Source organism: Aotus nancymaae, unplaced genomic scaffold (genome assembly GCF_030222135.1).
Source record: "Aotus nancymaae isolate 86718 unplaced genomic scaffold, 86718_ANA_hifiasm-v0.15.2.pri h1tg000029l, whole genome shotgun sequence".
Taxonomy (NCBI): domain Eukaryota; kingdom Metazoa; phylum Chordata; class Mammalia; order Primates; family Aotidae; genus Aotus; species Aotus nancymaae.
In genome coordinates this window covers 30,807,488-30,827,737 of record NW_026988442.1, presented here as the reverse complement: position 1 = coordinate 30,827,737, position 20,250 = coordinate 30,807,488, and the positions used below count along the sequence as shown (strand labels likewise).

The following is a 20,250-nucleotide window of genomic DNA, read 5'->3' as shown; positions in this document are numbered from 1 at the left end:
TCTCGGGTTCAGAATTTATTTTGTTGTGCATGAAGAACAAAGGGGTCACAGAGTAGCCCTGACCCCCAGCAGCACCACACTGTTCCAGAGAGTCGGTTAGAACTCGGTGAAATGCCTGACCATGACCTCCTGGCCTTTTGGAGAAACCAGATGGGCACTGGCTGGGAGAATGGGAAGGGCTGCGTGGTTGCCTGAACTATGGGCTGTGGAGGGTGGGAGTGAAGAGGACTTTGAGAGCAAGGAGAGGCTGCAGAGGTGAAAGCAGGGGAAGGAGAGGATCAGAGGCCTGGGGGTGGAGACGTTCGGGTCAACAGTTACAAATTGGGCAGGGGACTTAAAGGAGTGGAGAGTGGCGGACGGGGACCATGGTGAGCTGAGAACACATAACCTGTCTAAGAGGTGGCTGTTCCTCGGCACTCACTGGATATAGCATGAGGAACGTGGACTCTGTCATCAGATCTTCCACTCTTCCAGAAAAAACCAGAGATCTCTTTTTTTGTTTTAATTATTTTTTTTTTCTGAGACAGAGTCTCACTCTGTCGCCCAGGCTGGAGTGCACCGGCGTGATCTCGGTGCATTGCAACCTCCACTTCCCTGGTTCAAGTGATTCTTCTACCTCAGCCTCCCAAGTAGCTGGGATTACAGGCGCACGCCACCACACCTGGCTAATTTTTGTATTTTTAGTAGAGACGAGGTTTCACCATGTTAGCCAGGCTGGTCTCAAACTCCTGACCTCAGGCGATCCACCTGTCTCAGCCTCCCAAAGTGCTGGGGATTACACACATGAGCCACCATGCCTGGCCTTATTATTATTATTACTGTTTTGAATAGGCGAGCTCCTGAATTTAAAAGTGGCCAGTTACTCAGAACCTTGAAAGCACGGTGCAGACCAAGCCGACGTGCATCCGTGGCTGCTGGTGTGTGTGTCCTCTCCAGGTGGTGGGCTCGCAGAGGATGAGGCTGGGGTTTGGATCTTGTGGAGGCAGAGCCTGTGTCCTGAGCACAAGAATGCATGGGATGAGAAAGGCCATTTTCAGCAGCGATTGATGGCGTCATGGTTGGCCAGGCCAGCTGTGGGGGACATTCCCTTTGGGGTCCCCCTTGTTACTAGGGCTCTCTCTCACCCTGAGCTCTGGGATTGAGGCTGAGCTGCGTCTGCATAGGAGTAGATGAAGTGGTCATGTGGTCATGCCAAGCTCAGCCTGGGCTCGGCTCCCACTGTCCAGCCATCTGCTGTGACGACAGGGGCCTGAAGGGAGGGGCTGCCTGTGTTCACAGGAGCCTGCCATCTGCCGAGAGGCCACCGCAACTCTCCCTGGCCTGCCATCTGCTGGGAGCCTCCCTGGAAGGAGAACATTGTTTGCCTGGCTGAGTGTGTTAGTCTTTACACTCACACCAGAGGGTTGTCAGCACCTCCTCCTAGGGCTCTTTGTCCAAGACGTGGTCCCAGCACTGCATTTGGGGTGGGCTCTTTACCGCAGATGCACTTCAGCCTCTTTGGATTTTTGTGTCTCCTGACAGTGGCGTTCCTGAGAGTGAGGTGGGAGAGAGGACAGAGAGGGAGGTGTTTTCTTTTTCTAGCAGAGACCAAATTGCTTGTATTCCTGGGATCTTCCCTGAGAGCTTGACAGGGCTGGCTCCTTCGAGTTCCAAGTTTCAGTTCAGATGACGTGAACGGGAGACAGTACAAACCGCACGCCCCGCCCCCACTTCCCTGCTTCCCCTCCTATCTGTTTCTCCGCTTGGCTTGACTTTCAGCCTAGCCCCGCTCACTCCCTGTGACGGCCTGTTTCTTGGTTTCCTTCTTTACCCTCTGTCTTTCCCACCATGCTGATTTTCTTGGCACGCACTGGGAAAGGGAGACAGGTGAAATTTTGACGGATATTACCAAATTTCTGTCCAAAATAGATCTCGCCCGTGTGCACGTCGGCCGCCAGTATATATGACAGGATTTGCTTCCCCGCTCTTGGCTAACCCTGGTTGTTCTCAGTTTTGTGAATTTTTGCCTGTCTATTTGGGATAAAAATGGTTTATTTTGCATTTTTTGATTATTTGCTAGATTGAGCATTTTCCTGTTGTTCACCGGACATTTTTATTTCTTCAGTAAATTGTTGACTTTCGAAGGATTCATGGCTTTTCTTACTTTCTTTCTTTCTTTTCTTTCTTTCTTTCTTTTGACATAGTCTCGCTCTGTCGCCCAAGCTGGAGTGCAGTGGCGCTATCTCAGCTCATTGCAACCTCCGGCTCCCATGTTCAAGCGATTCTTCTGCCTCAGCTTCCCAAGTAGCTGGAATTACACATGTGTGCCACCAAGATAATTTTTGTAGTTTTAGTAGAGACGGGGTTTCACCATATTGGCCAGGCTGGTCTTGAGCTCCTGACCTGTGATCCGCCTGCCTCAGCCTCCCAAAGTGCTGGGATTTCAGGCATGAGTCACCGCACCTGGCCCAGTGCCTTTTCTTATTGTGCCTGGGGGATAAAGCCGCTGGGCCCTGTAGACCAGCATTCACTGGTACCAAGTTTCGTCTTCACTGTTCGACGAGGTAGCTGCTAGCTTATGTGGCTAGGGAGGATGGGGACTGTATTTAACTGAATGGAATTTAAACTTAAAGAGTTTTCAGAGTTTAGTGGTTGTTCTGTTGGTCAGCGTAGCCACGAGTCATTGGTTTGGCCCTAATATAAAACCTCTGATGTTCTCATGGAATGACTGTTGGGTTTAGAACATGCTTTCTTGGCCGAGGGAGGCGGCTCATGCCTGTAATCCTAGCACTTTGGGAGGCCAAGGTGGGAGGATCACATGAACCCAGGAATTCAAGAGCAGCCTGGGCAACATAGTGAGGCCTCTTTTCTACAAAAAACACAAAAATTAGCTGAGCACGATGGTATGGGCCTGTGGTCCTAGCTATTCGGGAGGCTGAGATGGGAGGATTGCTTGAGCTCAGGCGCTGAGGCTGCAGTGAGTTATTGATATGATTGTGCCACTATACTCTAGCCTGGGCAACAGAGTGAGACCCTTTCTCAAAAAAAATATAAATAAATAAATGAAAAATGAGGTTGGGCATGGTGGCTCACGCCTGTAATCCCAGCACTTTGGGAGGCCAAGGCAGGTGGATCACTTGAAGTCAGGAGTTCAAGATCAGCCTGGCAACATGGTTAAACCCCATCTCTACTAAAAATACAAAAATTGAGGCTGCGTGTGGTGTCTCATGCTTGTAATCCCAGCACTTTGGGAGGCCAAGGCGGCTGGATCATCTGAGATCAGGAGATCAGGTCAGGAGTTCAAGACCAGCCTGGCTAACATGGTGAAACCTTGTCTTTACTAAAAATACAAAAATTAGCTGGGTGTGGTGGCAGGTGCCTGTAATCCCAGCTACTTGGGAGACTGAGGCAGAAGAATTGCTGGAACCCAGGAAGCAGAGGTTGCAGTGATCTAAGACTGCGCCGTTGCACTCCAGCATGGACAAGAGTATAAATCTGTCTAAAAAAAAAAAACCAACAAAAACCAAAAATTAGCCGTGCATGGTGGTGCAAGCCTGTAATCCCAGCTATTCTGGAGGCTGAGGCAGGAGAATCTCGTGAATCTGGGAGGCTTGCAGAGAGCCCAGGTTTGGCCACTGCACTCCAGACTCCAGCCTGGGCAACAGAGCGAGACTTCGTCTCAAAAAAAGAAAAGAAAAGAAAAAAATAACCCAGTCTTTCAAGAGGCTCAGACTCTTCTGTTTGCAAGCCTGCCTGTCTGTATTAATATTTCTTTGGGTTTTGTTTTTTTCATTTTAGGTACGGTTGTGGGTGTCGTTCTTTACACCGGCAGAGAACTCCGGAGTGTCATGAATACCTCAAATCCCCGAAGTAAGGTGTGTACGAGGTCATGGGTGCGTTGACCGGCTGTGTGCTGGTTGGTGCTGTGGGCGAGTGACCAGATATTAAAGTAGGAACACCTAAGAGTGCTATTTGTACAGACATACTATCTTTTTATGTGTATGTGTATGTGTGAGTGTATACACATAAATACATATACATGTGCATATATAAGACAGTACATAAACATGTAGTCATGTGTTTATGGATATATGACATTTTTTATCCTTTTTTTTTGAGACAGGGTCTCGCTCTGTCACCCACGCGGGAATACAGTGGCTCAATTTTGGCTCACTGCAACCTCTGCCTCCTGGGCTCAATCGATCCTCCCACCTCCACCTCCCAAGTAGCTGGGATTACAGGCATGTACCACCAAGCCCGGCTAATTTTTGTATTTTTAATAGAGATGGGTTTTCAATATGTTGGCCAGGCTAGTCTCGAACTCCAGATCTCAAGTGATCCTCCCGCCTCAGCCTCCCAAAGTGCTGGGATTATAGGCGTGTGCCACGGTGCTGGCATTTTTTGTGCTTTTAGGTTAAACTACGGAGCAGGTACCGTTTGCATGTCTTGTGTTTCATTCTTGACATGCATCATTTCATCCTTATAACAGCCCTGTGAGTGCGGTGCTTCCTTTTATCCATGAGAAACGGCTTCATGAAGCACCTTGCCCTGTCCAGGCTAAACAGTGAGGACGGGGCAGGCGCATGTGATTCAAACCATGACCGCCCATCCCAGCCTACCCCTCCCCCAATTTTTAAAAGTCAGAACATCACAGAATAATGTCTTTTGCCAATAACAGGAAGGAATGCTGTGTCTCCCACACTTCAGCCTTAGTCACACCACCATTACACGTTACAGCCATCATTACAACTATAAAATCATTTGTTTAATGTTTCAACCTTCTCCTGGGACATATTTCTGTGAAGTTATGGATATGATATGCTAGTTACTTTTTTAAAGTCTATACATGAAAGTAAATGTATTATTATTAAACTAATAATGTCTAGGGCCGGGCGCGGTTATTCAAGCCTGTTACCCCAGCACTTTGGGAGGACAAGGTGGACGACTCACTTGAGGCCTGGAGTTCAAGACCAGCCTGGCCAACATGGTGAAACCCGTCTCTACTAAAAATACAAAAATTAGCCAGGTGTGATGGCAGGTGCCATAATCCCAGCTAATTGGGAGGCTGAAGTAGGAGAATCGCTTGAACCCAGGAGGTGGAGGTTGTAGTGAGCCAGGATCGCACTATTGCACTCCAGCCTGGGCAACAAAATGAGACTCCGTCTCAAAAAAAAAAAAAAAATAATGTCCATTAATGCAGCACCTAAAATTCAGGTGCCACCACTGGGGTCTGCTTCAGACTTTCAGGCACTACCTGAAAAGTGGTGGTGTTGGTACGGTGTTTAGAGTTGAGGGTCTGACTAATTTCACAAGGCCAAGGCCACTGTGCGGGGTGGTGGAGGCTGTGCCGTGCACAACCCAACCAGCACAGCCATAACTCACTTACGTATTTCCAAGTGTGAATGTTGTTTTGAATTTTCAGAATTCTTTGAGTTCCCTTGGTTGCCTGTTATGAACTCCAGCCCATGGAAGCACAGTGTTCTTAGACCACAGATCTGAGGATTGATGGAGCCCACCGTCCTCCCTGGGGTAGGGGTGTCTGTGGGAGAAGGACCCCTTCTCCTGCAGGCCGTGAATTGCACCAGCTAATCTCAAGCCCCGGTTTGTGCTTCGTCCCACAGATCGGCCTGTTCGACCTGGAAGTGAACTGCCTCACCAAGATCCTGTTTGGTGCCCTGGTGGTGGTCTCGCTGGTCATGGTTGCCCTTCAGCACTTTGCAGGCCGTTGGTACCTGCAGATCATCCGCTTCCTCCTCTTGTTCTCCAACATCATCCCCATTAGGTAAGCAGGCAACGAGCTGAAGTTTGGCTGCTGTGAAGTTTTCTTTGATCATTCAAACGTGATGGTTCTGTGGCTTTTATTATTATTATATTTCATTATTATTATTTTTTGAGATGAAGTTTTGCTCTTGTCGCCCAGGCTGGAGTGCAGTGGCACTATCTTGGCTCACTGCAACCTCCACCTCCCAGGTTCAAGGATTCTCCTGCCTCAGCTTCCCGAGTAGCTGGGACTACAAGTATGTGTCACCCCATCTGGCTAATTTTTGTATTTTTAGTAGAGATGGGGTTTCACCATGTTGGCCAGGCTGGTCTCAAACTCCTGACCTCAGGTGATCTGCCTGCCTTGGCCCTCCAAAGTGCTGGGATTACAGGCATGAGCTACCATGCCTGGCCGGCTTTTAGAAGGAGCAAATCTCTTTGTAAAGTGGGGACCAAGAGCAATCAGAGTCAGGAGTGTGAACCACACCGAAGCTATAGCAGTGGAAAATCGCGTTCTTCCACAAACCATCCTTTCGTGAACCAGAAATCTTTCCTTGCCTTGACCAGTCTATGCTAGGGATGCCACTTAGAGCTCCTGTCATCAGCCAGCTCTGCAAGGTTGATAGTGGCTTTTGGGACTGCTGTGTTGAGAAGGATTCTGAGCCTATATCTGGGCTCAAAGGGAAATGGTGTTGTGATTGACAGCAGTATCTGCCATAGATGTGCATTGGAAGCTTGGTGGCACATGCCAATCATTTGTCCACCTGATTTGGAGGTTGAATAAATGGTTACTAATTTATTTATTCGAGACGGAGTTTCACTCTTGTTGCCCAGGCTGGAGTGCAATGGCTCGATCTTGGCTCAGCGAAACCTCTGCCTCCTGGGTTCAAGCAATTCTCCTGCCTCATCCTCCCGAGTAGCTGGGATTACAGGTGCCTGCCACCACTCCTGGCTAATTATTGTATTTTTGTTAGATACCGGGTTTCTCCATGGTTGGTCAGGCTGGTCTTGAACTCCTGACCCCAGGTGATCTACCTTCTTCAGCCTCCCAAAGTGCTGGGATTATGGGAGTGAGCCACCGCACCTGGTCTGTTTGTTTATTTTTGAGATGGAGTCTTGCATTTTTGCTCAAGCTGGAGTGCAGTGGTGCGATCTCGGCTCACTGCAGCCTCCACCTCCTGGGTTCAAGCGATTTTCCTGCCTCAGCCTCCCAAGTAGCTGGAATTACAGGCTTCTGCCACCGTGCCTGGCTAATTTTTGTGTTTTTGGTAGAGACAGAGTTTGACCATGTTGGCCAGGCTGGTCTGGAATTCCTGATCTCAAGTGATCTACCTGCCTTGGCCTCCCAAAATCCTGGGATTATAGGCGTGAACCACTGAGCATGGCCTGGTTTTTTAAAGTGATAGAAATAATAGAATTTCATGGTAGAAAAAAATGAAGACCATATTAGCAAAGGAATAAAATAAAAATCACCTCTGCTCTCACTGCCAAGTGATAATCATTGTTAATACTTTGGGATATATTTTTTTCTAGAGTGCTTTCGATTTTAGAAAAATGGGATTCTGGTCTACAGAGAAACTGCCTTTCTAAAAACATTGGAGCAGTGTGTTTGAAATAACTTTTCACATCACATATATATGTGTCCCATCATGTTTTAGATCTGCTCTGTGATAGAACTTTAACAATCTACTTTTTCCCATATTGTCCTGTGTTTTCTACTTTCCCCCCATAATAATTAGTAAATATTAAACTATGTATCTTTTTTCCTGAAACTTTCAGTGTTTTTAATCTCTCTTATAGGCTAGGTGCGGTGGCTCACACTTATAATTTTAGCACTTTGGGAGATTGAGGTGGACGAATCACCTGAGGTCGGGAGTTCGAGACCAGCCTGACCAACGTGGAGAAACCCCATCTCTACTAAAAATACAAAATTAGCTGGGTGTGGTGGTGGGTGCCTGTAATCCCAGCTACTCAGGAGGATGAGGCAAGAGAATCACTTGAACCCGGGATGGGGAGGTTGCAGTGAGCCGAGATCGTGCCACTGCACTTCAGCCTAGGCAACAAGAGCGAAACTGCGTCTCAGACAAACGAACGAGCAAAATAATCTCTCTTATACTTGATATAATAGTTTGTCTTGCTATTTTGCATATTTAGATCATCTTGGTGAGAATTTGTCTTTTTCTGGGGACAGAGATTGTGGTTTTGGGTACAACAGTGTGACAGGGACCGGGGGATTGTGCCCTAGTCAGTATGCTCCTGATGGTGGATTCAGAGAACCATTATGTCCACTTTACCGACTTTACTGCTAGCAAAACAAGAATTCATGTTGTGATCTGAGTGACGTGGTTACCTTCAAAGTTCTGTCTGTAACATGATTGAAAATTAGTGAATCGACTCTCCATATGGTCCAGGGCTAGCCAGTAAAATGGCAAGCAATTTGATTAGTTTATACAATGATGAATTAATTTGAAGACTTCCGTTTATTTTTTTTTCAATAAAATTAAATTTCCAAATGAATATAATACATACAATGGAATGTACACTTTAGCCTTAAAGAGGAAGGAAATTCGGATTGAGCACGGTGGCTCATGCCTGTAATCTCAGCACTTTGGGAGCCCAAGGTGGGCAGATCACCTGAGTTGGGAGTTCAAGACCAGCCTGACCAACATGGAGAAACTCTGTCTCTACTAAAAATACAAAATTAGCCAGGCGTGGTGGCATATGCCTGTAATCCCAGCTACTCAGGAAGCTGAGGCAGGAGAATCACTTGAACCTGGGAGGTGGAGGTTGCAGTGAGCTGAGATTGTGCCATTGCACTCCAGCCTGGGCAACAAGAGCGAAACTCTGTCTCCAAAAAAAAAAAAGGAAGGAAATTCTAATGCGCCTTATGATGTGGGTGAACCTTGAGAACGTTATGCTAAGCAAAGTAAGCCTCCCAAAAGCCAGAAAAAGTGTATGATTCAACTTGTATGGAGTATCTAAGGTAGTTAAATTCCAGCCAGATGTTGTGGCTAACGCCTGTAATCCCAGCACTTTGGAAGGCTGAGGTGGGTGGATTGCTTGAGCCCAGGAGTTTGAGACCAGTCTGGGGCCTGGGTAACGTGGCGAAACCTCATCTCTACTAAAAATACAAAAAATTAGCTGGGTGTGGTGGCGCATGCCTGTAATCCCAGCTACTCTGGAGGCTGAGGCACAAGAATTGCTTGAACCCGGGAGGCAAAGGTTGTGGTGAGCCGAGATAGAGTCTCTGCACTCCAGCCTGGGCAACAGAGTGAGATTTCATCTCAAAAAAAAAAAAAAAAGTCATCAAATTCAGAGAAACATAAGTAGAATGCTGGTTGCCAGGGCCTGCTGGGATTAGGGTTGATGGAGAATGGGGTGTTCTTGTTCAATGAGTGTGGAATTTCATTTTGGGAAGATGAAAGAATTCTGGAGATGGATGATGCTGATGGCTGATAGCAATGTGACTATGCTCAATACTATAGAATGGTAAATTTTCTGTTATGTATATTTTACCACAATTAGAAAAAACGAATATAGCATCAAAGATATATTAGCTTCAGGGATCAGTAATTTTTCTAAAAGGTAAGATTGAGACAGCTACCCTTTCTGTATTTTAAGTGACTTCAGTGTATCACATGAGCTTCATGACAGTAATGGATTTGCTCAGTGTGTGACTTGTCACCGGTGCTGGCTCTTGTCGAATCTGTGGCTGCAGCTCCAGCAGTGTGCTTCTGTTGGGGGCGTCTGGATGCCGTGGCACAAATGTGTTTAGAGTCCGCGTGTTTATAAAGATAGGAGGAGCCTTACCTCTGTCCTGTTAACCTGTTTGCTCTGGTTTTGTGACTAGTTTGCGAGTGAACCTGGACATGGGCAAGATCGTGTACAGCTGGGTGATCCGAAGGGACTCGAAAGTCCCCGGGACTGTGGTCCGCTCCAGCACGATCCCCGAGCAGCTGGGCAGGATCTCATACTTACTCACAGACAAGACAGGTGAGCTGCTTTCTGGGACCTGCACGGGATTCCTGGTGAGACAAGGGGCCTGAGGGCTTTAGCTGAAACTCTTGAGCCCTCTCTCTGGACATATGAGAGGTGGGTGTTGCTGCTGTTTTAGTCTCTTCATCCTTTGATGAAGATTGAGTATTTGAAGATGACAGTAACAGCAGCAAAGCCTTAGAGGGCGAATTATGTGCTGAGTACAGTCCTGGGGAGTTTCTTTTTCTTTTTCTTTGTTTTTTTTGAGATGGAGTCTCATTCTTGTTGCCCACGCTGGAGTGCAATGGCGCCATCTTGGCTCACTGCAACTTCTGCCTCCCAGGTTCAAGCGATGCTTCTGCCTCAGCCTCCCAAGTAGCAGGGATTAAAGGCATGCACCACCACCCCTAGCTAATTTTTGTATTTTTAGTAGAGATGGGGTTTCGCCATGTTGGTCAGGCTGGTCTTGAACTCCTGATCTCAGGTGATCCGCCCGCCTTGGCCTCCTAAAGTGCTGGGATTATAAACGTGAGCCACCACTCCTGAACAGTTCTGGGGAGTTTCTGTGCAGTCACTCATTCAGTCCTCATCAGAACCTTGAGAGTTAGATAGTGTTTCTGTCTCCCTTCTGCAGATGAGGAAATGTGGCCCAGAGAGGGTTAGCGACTTGTCATGGGCACATAGTAGCTGAAGCAGGTAGTCAGGTAGTCAGGCCTGATCTCAGACCACGCCCTGATACTGCTATACAACTCAATGCTTGTCAAAGCACTAGGCTATCGAACTGGTGAAGAGCAAGGATTAGGGGTTGGAAGATCTGGTTTAAACCTCATCTCTACCATTTAATGTCTATGGGGTAGAAGAGAAGCCAATGCAGAGATCCTGGGCGGCTCACCAAATCAGAGAAAAATGAGGTTTCTGGAAGGAGAGCAACCAGGAAATTTCTGGACAAGTCAGCATCGGGACCCTCTGGGTCGTCTCTGTAGGGCTCTGCCATAGGGGATGTATCTCTCTGCTCAAGGGTCAGAATCCTTCAAGATAGAATCTCATTGCTCCAGTGTATGTCATTTGTCACCTTCTTGGCCAATGGAATGGGCCAGGCGCCTGATTGACGGTCCTCTTGGGTCACCTTAGGGAATGGGCATGGATGGTTAATTTCCCCTAGGAAACCCAGGATGCCATTTTCAAAAGGGGAATGGTATTCAAGGCAGGAAACACGCTGCAGATGTTTACCCCTGCAGGGACAGTACTGACCACAGCATGTGACATAGAGCAGACTCTCTAAAGATGGTGGCTGTCATTAGTGCTAAAAATAACAAACTGGCTGGGCGCGTGGCTCAGGCCTGTAATCCTAGCACTTTGGGAAGTGAACCAGGCAGATTACGAGATCAGGAGATTGAGACCATCCTTGCCAACATGGTGAAACCCCGTCTCTACCAAAAATACAAAAATTATCTGGGCGTGGTGGCTTGTGCCTGTAATCCCAGCTACTCGGGAGGCTAAGGCAGGAGAATTGCTTGAACCCGGGAGTCATAGGTTGCAGTGAGCCAAGATTGCATCACTGCACTCCAGCCTGGTGACAGAGCTAGACTTTATCTCAAAAGAAAATAAATAAATAAAAAATATAATAATAATAACAAACATCCTGAGAGAAAGGCCTTGTCTTTCTCTCACTTGTCTCGTGTTTCAGGCACTCTGACCCAGAACGAGATGGTTTTCAAACGGCTTCATCTTGGAACGGTAGCCTACGGCCTTGACTCAATGGACGAAGTACAAAGCCACATCTTCAGCATTTACACCCAGGTAAAGCCTTTTGTTTCAACACCTCAAATAATTCCCTGACTTTTTTTTACAGCTATATTGAGATATAATTCACAATACCATACATTCACCCATTTCAAGAGTATAATTGGTTGTGTTTTTTTTAAGCATGTTCAGATTTGAGCAACTATCACTGCAATCGATTTTATGTTCACCCCAAAAAGAAAGCCTGTATGCTTCAGCAGTCTCTCCCCAAGTCCCCCCAGTACCTCCTTATTTATTTACTTTTTTAAGCAAAGTTTTGCTCTTGTTGCCCAGGCTGGAGTACAATGGCGCAATCTTGGCTCACCGCAACCTCTGCCTCCCAGGTTGAAGCAACTCTCCTGCCTCAGCCTCCCAAGTAGCTGGGATTACAGGCGCCTACCACCACACCAGGCTGATTTTGTATTTTTAGTAGAGATGGGGTTTCTCCACATTGGTCAGGCTGGTCTCGAACTCCCAACCTCAGGTGATCCGCCCTCCTTGGCATCCCAAAGTTCTGGGATTACAGGCGTGAGCCATCGTGCCCAGGAGTACCTCCCTTCTAAACCCATGACCCACATGCTTCCTTTAAACTTGGAATAAAATTGCAGTCGGGGTCCTTCCCCATCTTCCTCATCTTCAGGGCTAATCTGCTCTACTGCGGTGCCAGTGGACCTTAGGGAAAACCTATGAGAGAATTGTATGCCCAGTAAATAGTACCAGAAGGAACCTGCTGGCTGATTATACTTCTAGTTATGCACATGTTTATGTTTTCCTTCTCCCTGGCTATAAGCCAGAGCACCAAAAATAAATGATCTGCTTGTGAAATAAACATGACATTATTAATTACCTTTAGTTTCTCATCTACGTTCAACTCAGCAATCACCAGGAAGAAGTTCGTTTATCAGAGATGACTTGCAACGTATCTGTTCCTACCTTTATTTTTCCTACCAAGTTTTTCAAAACCAGTCATTTTTCAGAGAAAGTACTACTGGCAAATATCCTAATGTTCCTAAAATGTTAGACCGATGGGTCCACATCTTGACTGTGCATCAGAATTGCTGGTGATGTTTCAAAACAAAACAGAACAGAGACAAGAGACGTTTATTTGGCCTTGGTACTCTGGAGATTCTGATTCATTAAGACTTAGGGCAGGGTCTGGGTCTGGGTTTTAAAAGGAAGACAAACACACCCCTTGCTAATTCTGAGGCCCATCCAAGGCTGAGCCAGACCACATTAGACCAGCTCCATTTCAGCACTGATCTGGAGATGGAAAGAGAATAAGGAGGTCATGTGTTGCTTAAATTTGTTGAAATAGAGAACATTTCCATAGTCAGAAGACCAGTAAGTAATATGAATGAAGTGGCCGGGTGCAGTGGCTCACGCCTGTAATCCCAGCACTTTGGGAGGCCGAGGCAGATGGATCACAAGGTCAGGAGTTTGAGATCAGCCTGGCCAACATGGTGAAACCCCATCTCTACTAAAAAATACAAAAAATTGGCCAGATGTGGTGGCAGGCACCTGTAATCCCAACTATGCTGGAGGGTGAGGCAGGAGAATCACTTGAACCCAGGAGGTGGAGGTTGCCGTGAGCTGAGATCATGCCATTGCACAGAGGGAGACTCCATCTCAAAAAAAAAAAAAAGAATGAAATATCTCTGTATACAGGTTAAAGGCAGAATCCCTGAATACTTCTTATACAGTCATAATTGACATTTAATTTTCTAGAACATCTGCCAGTGGGCTGGATTTCCAGCCTGTCTCCTGAAAATGGCAGAGCAGGGGACATCGTGAAAGTGGGAGTGGGTGCTAAGTTAGAACAGCTGACTTGACACAGTTCATGTAATGAGCTACAACCGGTGACAAAACCCTTGGTGCTCTCCCAGGCTCCATGGGGAGGCATGAAAGCTGTTCTCCAACTGGATCTATGGACCTTTTTCAAAGATGTACTTTAGTACTATCTATTTTTTTTGTTTTTGAGACGGAGTCTCGCTCTGTCGCCTAGGCTGGAGTGCAATGGCTCACTGCAACCTCCACCTCCCAGGTTCAAGCAATTCTCCTCCCTCAGTCTCCTGAGTAGCTGGGATTACAGGCATGCACCACCACACCCGGCTAATTTTTGTATTTTTAGTAGAGATGGAGTTTCACCACCTTAGCCAGGATATCTCGATTCCTTGACCTCGTGGTCTGCCTGCCTCGGCCTTCCAAAGTGCTGGATTACAGGTGTGAGCCACCATGCCTGGCTTACTTTAGCACTGTTGAGAAATCACAGCTGGGCACAGTGGGTCATGCCTGTAATCCCAGCACTTTGGGAGGCTGAAGCAAGTGGATCACGAGGTCAGGAGTTTGAGATCAGCCTGACCAAGATGGTGAAACCTCATCTCTATTAAAAATACAGGTTGGCGCGGTGGCTCACGCCTATAATCCCAGCACTTTGGGAGGCCGAGGCGGGTGGATCATGTCAAGAGATCGAGACCATCCTGGTCAACAAGGTGAAACCCCGTCTGTACTAAAAATACAAAAATTAGCTGGGCATGGTGGTGCGCGCCTGTAATCCCAGCTACTCGGGAGGCTGAGGCAGGAGAATTGCTTGAACCCAGGAGGCGGAGGTTGCGGTGAGCCGAGATTGCGCCATTGCACTCCAGCCTGGGTAACAAGAGCGAAACTCCGTCTCAAAAAAAAAAAGAAAAAAAGAAAAGAAAAATACAAAAATTAGCCGGGCATGGTGGTGGGCGCCTGTAATCCCAGCTACTCAGGAGGCCGAGGCAAGAGAATTGCTTGAACCTGGGAGGTGGAGGTTGTAGTGAGCTGAGATCATGCCACTGCAGTCTAGCATGGGTGACAGAGCAAGACTCCATCTCAAAAAAAAAAAAAAATCACAAGGAGCTTCCCTGGACAGGGAGGATAAGCTGCACAGCCCCCGTGTCCTCTCTGTCTCCCTGACTGTCTTCCTCAGCGTGGTAATTCGGGGTTGGCGTCTCTGGGGCTCGGTGCTGGACCCTGTTATGTGGCTCCCTGGGTGGCCCCTCCCCCTGCTTCCATCGCCCTGTGGATGCTGGTGGCTCTGTCTCCATCTCCATCTCTAGGCCTGCCCTGGAGCTTTGGATTATAACAGCCAAATGTTTGGCATTGCTGCGTGTGGCCCATAACGATGCTGTACTCAGGACCTGTCCTGACTTTCTTCCCTCACCCCTCAAACCTATTCTCTCCCAGCACTCCTCGTCTCAGTGCACACCACGCCCTCCGTCCCGGTGGCTCCCATCACGCCCGCTGGCAGCCTCTGCCCTCCTCCCGTGCCTGCTCCCACCCGATCACTAGATCACCCCTCCAGCCTTTTGGTTTCTTTCTTCCTTTTCTTTCCTTCCTTCCTTTTTTTCTTTTTTTTTTTCTTTTTTTAAGTAACAGAGTGTTACTCTGTCTCCCAGATTGGAGTGCAGGGGTGCAATCACAGTCACTGCAACCTCAAACTTCTGGGCTCAAGTGATCCTCCCATCTCAGCCTCCCAAGTAGCTGGGACTACAAGTGTGTGTTGGGTATGCACCACCATGCCTGGCTAATTTTGTTTATTTATTTTTATTTGTTTATTCATTTTTTTGAGACAGTCTTGCTCTGTCACCCAGGCTGGAGTGCAGTGGCACCATCTCAGCTCACTATACCCTCCGCCTCCTAGGTTCAAGCCATTCTCCTGCCTCAGCCTCCCGAGAAGCTGGGATTACAGGTGTCTGCCACCACGCTTGGCTAATTTTTTTTTGTATTTTGAGTAGAGATGGGGTTTCACCATGTTGACCAGACTGGTCTCGAACTCCTGACCTTGTGATCCACCTGCCTCGGCCTCCCAAAGTGTTGGGATTACAGGCGAGAGCCACTGCGCCCAGCCTCATTTTATTTTTTTGGTCTCACTGTGTTGCCCAGGCTGGACTTGAACTCCTGGGCTCAAGTGCTCCTTTCACTTCCCAAAGGCTTCCCAAAACATTGGGATTACAGGCATGAGCCACCCTGCCCGGCCACCTTTGGCCTTTTGTCTTCATCCCTTCTCGCTCAGCTGAGGCGACCCCCTCCCTCGTCTGTCTCTCGTGACCGCCTGCACAGCAGCTTCCTGGCTTCCCTTCTTGCCCTCCTCTCAGGAGCATGGGAGCCTCTCGGTACCATCAGCTCCGAGGTGGGGTCTGAGACTTCCAGTGGAATCTAGGCTTCTTCATTCCCTTCCCTTCCCAAGGTTCAGCCTCCCAGGCAGGGTGAGCTACCTCATTTCTGTGTCTTAAATTAGACCCTTCCCTCGGAGCCACCAACTCCAAATGCCCACCAGGCTCCCTCTCGAGGGGGCTCACATACTGGATTGTCATGCATATCAGCACCCAGCTAGATGTCTGTGTAGCTCCCAGCCCCCTCTTAGCTGTGCTGACTGTTGATGATTATATTAGACAGCCTCATAGGTGGCGGTGTGTACGTCTGGTGGGAGTTGCACCCATGCCGTATTGCTGGTATTTTTAAGAGCTCCTGGTGTTTACGGAAGCTGTCCCATCTTAGGATATTTGTGTATTTTAGTTTTTATGGTTCATTTTTGGCTTAGCACAGATAACATTCTTTGTAGAGTGTTAAAAGTTGGAAAACCATACTTCTTACCATGAACCCCACCTCATACTCCTTCCTTAGGGGAAGCTTATAAATCGATTTGCCCATCCTGGCCTGGAGTCTCACATAGCTGTGTGTTGTGAGGTTAGGTCTTCGCGAGGCTGGGGTGAGCTCAGAATTACAGTACAGACCCACCCACGGGAGGCTGTGTGCATCTTTCTCTCACGATGTCTAAAAATCCTGCCAGAGGCACAGGAACGTGTGTGATGGGACATATGAAAGCGTTTGCATGCTTTTTTAAAAAGAATTTTATTGAGGGATGATTTACATACCTGAACATTCAACCATGTTCAATACACAGTTGGTGACCGTCACAACTGTCTAATCTTAGAATATGCCACCACCTCAAAGAGATTCCCCTGTATCCATTGCTGTTACTCCTCCCACCTTTAGAGCTTTGTGAGGGGTTCTTATAACAGTGGTTCTTTCTTCCTTTTTTTTTTTTTTCTTAAGATACAGTCTCACTCTGTCATGCAGGCTGGAGTGTAGTGGCGCGATCTTGGCTCACTGCAGGCTCTGCCTCTTGGGTTCAAGTGATTCTCCTGCCTCAGTCTTCCAATAGCTGGGATTACACGTGTGTGCCACCACACCCAGCTAATTTTTGTATTTTTAGTAGAGACTGGGTTTTGCCATATTGGCCTGGCTGGTTTCGAACTCTTGACTTTGGGTGATCTGCCCGCCTTGGCTTCCCAAAGTACTGGGATTATAGGCATGAGCCACTGCACCTGGCCCAGTGTTTCTTCAAGTACGGCCTTTGGAACCCCTGGGCCAGATCACTTGGGCCAGAGTCAGAAGCACAAGGAGTTGTGCCCAGACCTGCAGTTTTGTTTTTTTTTTTTTTTTTTTTTTTGAGACGGAGTCTTGTTCTGTTGCCAGGCTGGAGTGCAGTGGTGTGATATCGGATCACTGCAAACTCTGCCTCCCGGGTTTAAGCGATTCTTCTGCCTCAGTCTCCCGAGTAGCTGGGACTGTAGGTGCGTACCACCACGCCTGGCTGATTTTTATGTTTTTAGTAGAGACGGGGTTTCTCCATATTGGCTAGGCTGGTCTCGAACTCCTGACCTCGTGATCTGGCCTCCCAAAGTACTGGGATTGCAGGCATCAGTCGCCGTGCCTGGCCAGACCTGCAGTTTTAACAGGTGAACCAGGTGGTTCCAGAGTACAGTAGGGTTGGGGAACAGCTGCTGTGAAGCTGAGGTTCTCCCCTATTCAGATCGTGAGTATCTAAACCTGTGGACTCCAAGGCAGAGCTGACCCACTGGGGTGCAGGAAGTGCCTTTACATTCATTTTCATCTCGAGAATTAATGCAAAATTAAAATCTTGCAAATAGTATTGAGGTTGACCCGAGGCCCTCACTCCATCTATCAGACAGGTACCTGCCAGGTCTGGTCCTTGAGGTGTGCTGTGGAAGGGGCTGGAATTCCATAGTTGTTTACTTTTCCTGTGTTGAAATGTGGGCTGCAGTTTATGAGTGTCCAGGTGATTTGTTCTAAGGATGTGATTGAACTGAACTGGCCTTGTAAAGAGAGCAGGTGGTTTTAAAAGATTCCTGCAGGAAAGCTTCAGATTATTAATACAAGGCCAAGTAAACAGTAAGAAAATGGCCAACACATTAGGAGAGAAAACCATAACCAGCTAAGGACTTGGGAGGATTTTTCCCCTGGATCATTCATTTACGGTACTTTTTTTTTTTTTTTTTTTTTTTGACAGAGTCTCACTGTTGCCCCAGGCTGGAGTGCTGTGGTGCAATCTCTGCTCACTGCAAACTCCGCCTCCTGGTTCAAGAGATTCTCCTGCCTCAGCCTCCCAAATACCTGGGATTACAGACGTGTGCCAACACACCCAGATAATATTTTTGTATTTTTGGTAGAGACAGGATTTCACCATATAGGCCAGGCTGGCCTCGAACTCCTGACCTCAGCTGATCCACCTGCCTTGGCCTCCCAAAGTGCTGGGATTACAGGTGTGAGCCACTGTGCCCGGCCATTTATTGGTACTTTGTAGGGAAAAATTGAGATACAATTTAAAAACTTTAAAATTGGCTCTTTTAAATATATGATTCTGTAGTTTTTGATATGTTCACCACACTACAACCATTGGTACTGTCTAATTTTAGAACTTTTTTATCACCCCTAAAAAGAAAGCCCACATCCCTTGAGCTCCCAAGGCCCCTGGTCTATCCCCGCAAGCTCCGGGCAACTGCCAGTCTACTTTCTGTTTCTGGCTTTGCCTATTCTGGACATTGCCTATAAGTAGAATCAAACAATATGTGACCTTTGGCCCCTCTGCCGTTTAGCGTAGTGTTTTCACGGTTCTTCTTGGTTGTAGCATGCATATGTACTTTATTCCTCTTTATAGCTGAATAACAAGTGTGATGATTTGAAATTGAAGTTTAGGCCGGGCACAGTGGCTCACACCTGTAATCCCAGCACTTTGGGAGACTGAGGCAGGCGGATCACGAGATCAGGAGTTCGAGATCAGCCTGACCAACATGGTGAAACTGCATCTCTAGTGAAAATTTAAAAAAATTAGCCAGGTGTGATGGCACATGCCTGTAATCCCAGTTACTCAGGAGGGTGAGAGGCAGGAGAATAGCTGGAACTCGGGAGGTGGAGGTTGCAGTGAGCTGAGATCATGCCACTGCAGTCCAGCCTGGATGACAGAGCAAGACTCCATCTAAAAAAAAAGAAATTTAAGTTCAAGTCTATAATTCTGAGGGCTCCTTACCCTGAGTATATGTTATTTTGAGATATTAGCTAATTGTGTGAGAAATGATGTTTTTTCTTTTCTTTTTTTGAGACAGCATCTTACTCTCTTACCCAGGCAACAGTGCAGTGGTGTGATCACAACTCACTGTAGTCTTGACCTCCCAGGCTCAGGTGATCCTCCCACCTCAGCCTCCCAAGTAGCAGATCACAGGCATGTGTCACCAAACCTGGCTTATTTTTGTATTTTTTTGGAGATGGGGTTTTACCATTTGCCCAGACTGATCTTTAACTCCTGACCTCAGGTCATCCTCCCATCTCAGCCTCCCAATGTGCTAGGATTACAGGCGTCAGCCACTGTGCCTGGCCTGTATATTTTTAAAAATCTTGGTGGGCGCAGTGGCTGACACCTGTAATCCCAGCACACTGGGAGGCTGAGATGGGCGGATCACGCGAGGTCAGGAGTTCGAGATCAGCCTGGCCAAATGGTGAAACCCCGTTTCTACTAAAAATACAAAAATATTAGCTGGGCGTGGCGGTGGCACTTGTAATCCCAACTACCCAGGAGGCTGAGGCAGAAGAATCACTTGAACCCAGGAGGCGAGGGTTGCAGTGAGCTGAGATTGCGCCACTGCACTCCAACCTGGGCGATGAGAGTGAAACTCTCTCTCCAAAAAAAAAAAATCTTTATTGGTTATTCTGAGAAGCCTCTGTGGTTAAGAACCACTGCCAGAATAACACTATTTAACTTCCTTCTTTTCACTCCTGTCAAGGACTGGGCTTATTTTTTTTTGTTAATTTTTTTATTTTTTATTTTTATTTTTGTGTTTTTGACTGGGCTCATTTTTAATGGTTTCATAACACAGCTCAGACTAGAGTGAGACAAGTGAGGAACTCACGTAGCAAATGTAACCGGTGCCAAAAAAAAAATTAAAGCAAATCATATTTTGGTGATTTTTTTTTTGAGGCAGTCTTGCTCTGTCACCCAGGCTGGAGTGCAATGGTGCCATCTCGGCTCACTGCAACCTCCATCTCCCGGGTTCAAGCAATTCTCCTGCATCAGCCTCCCAAGAAGTTGGGATTACAGGTGCCTGCCATCATGCCTGGCTAATTTTTGTATTTTTAGTAATGACGGGGTTTCACTACGTTGGTCTGGCTGGTTTTGAACTCCTGACCTCAGGTGATCCACTCGTCTTGACCTACCAAAGTGCGGGGATTACAGGCGTGAGCCACCATACCCAGCATGGTACAGTATTTTAAAAACTCCAGGGCAAAAAAATTCATGAAGAGCAAAATACTGAAATCTTAAATGAAGGCAAGATGCAACTTTGCTCGAGCGCAGTTCAGCTGCTCACCCTAGTCCTAGCCCTGGATTTATAAGTTCAGTGGCTTTCTGCCAGGCTTCTCATTATTGCTGTA

The 20,250-nt window shown here is 47.3% G+C and overlaps 1 protein-coding gene across 5 annotated transcripts in view; it reads left to right on the top strand.

Moving 5' to 3' along the window:
• ATP9A (ATPase phospholipid transporting 9A (putative)) overlaps positions 1 to 20,250 on the top strand; it is a 162,204-nt gene that overhangs the window by 81,642 nt on the left and 60,312 nt on the right. For all 5 annotated transcript variants that reach the window (XM_064382531.1, XM_064382526.1, XM_064382528.1 and 2 more), the window contains exons 10-13: positions 3,778 to 3,854; positions 5,601 to 5,761; positions 9,590 to 9,732; positions 11,402 to 11,514. In XM_064382531.1, coding sequence (XP_064238601.1) covers positions 3,778 to 3,854; positions 5,601 to 5,761; positions 9,590 to 9,732; positions 11,402 to 11,514 — 494 coding nt within the window. The remainder of the gene's footprint in view (positions 1 to 3,777; positions 3,855 to 5,600; positions 5,762 to 9,589; positions 9,733 to 11,401; positions 11,515 to 20,250) is intronic.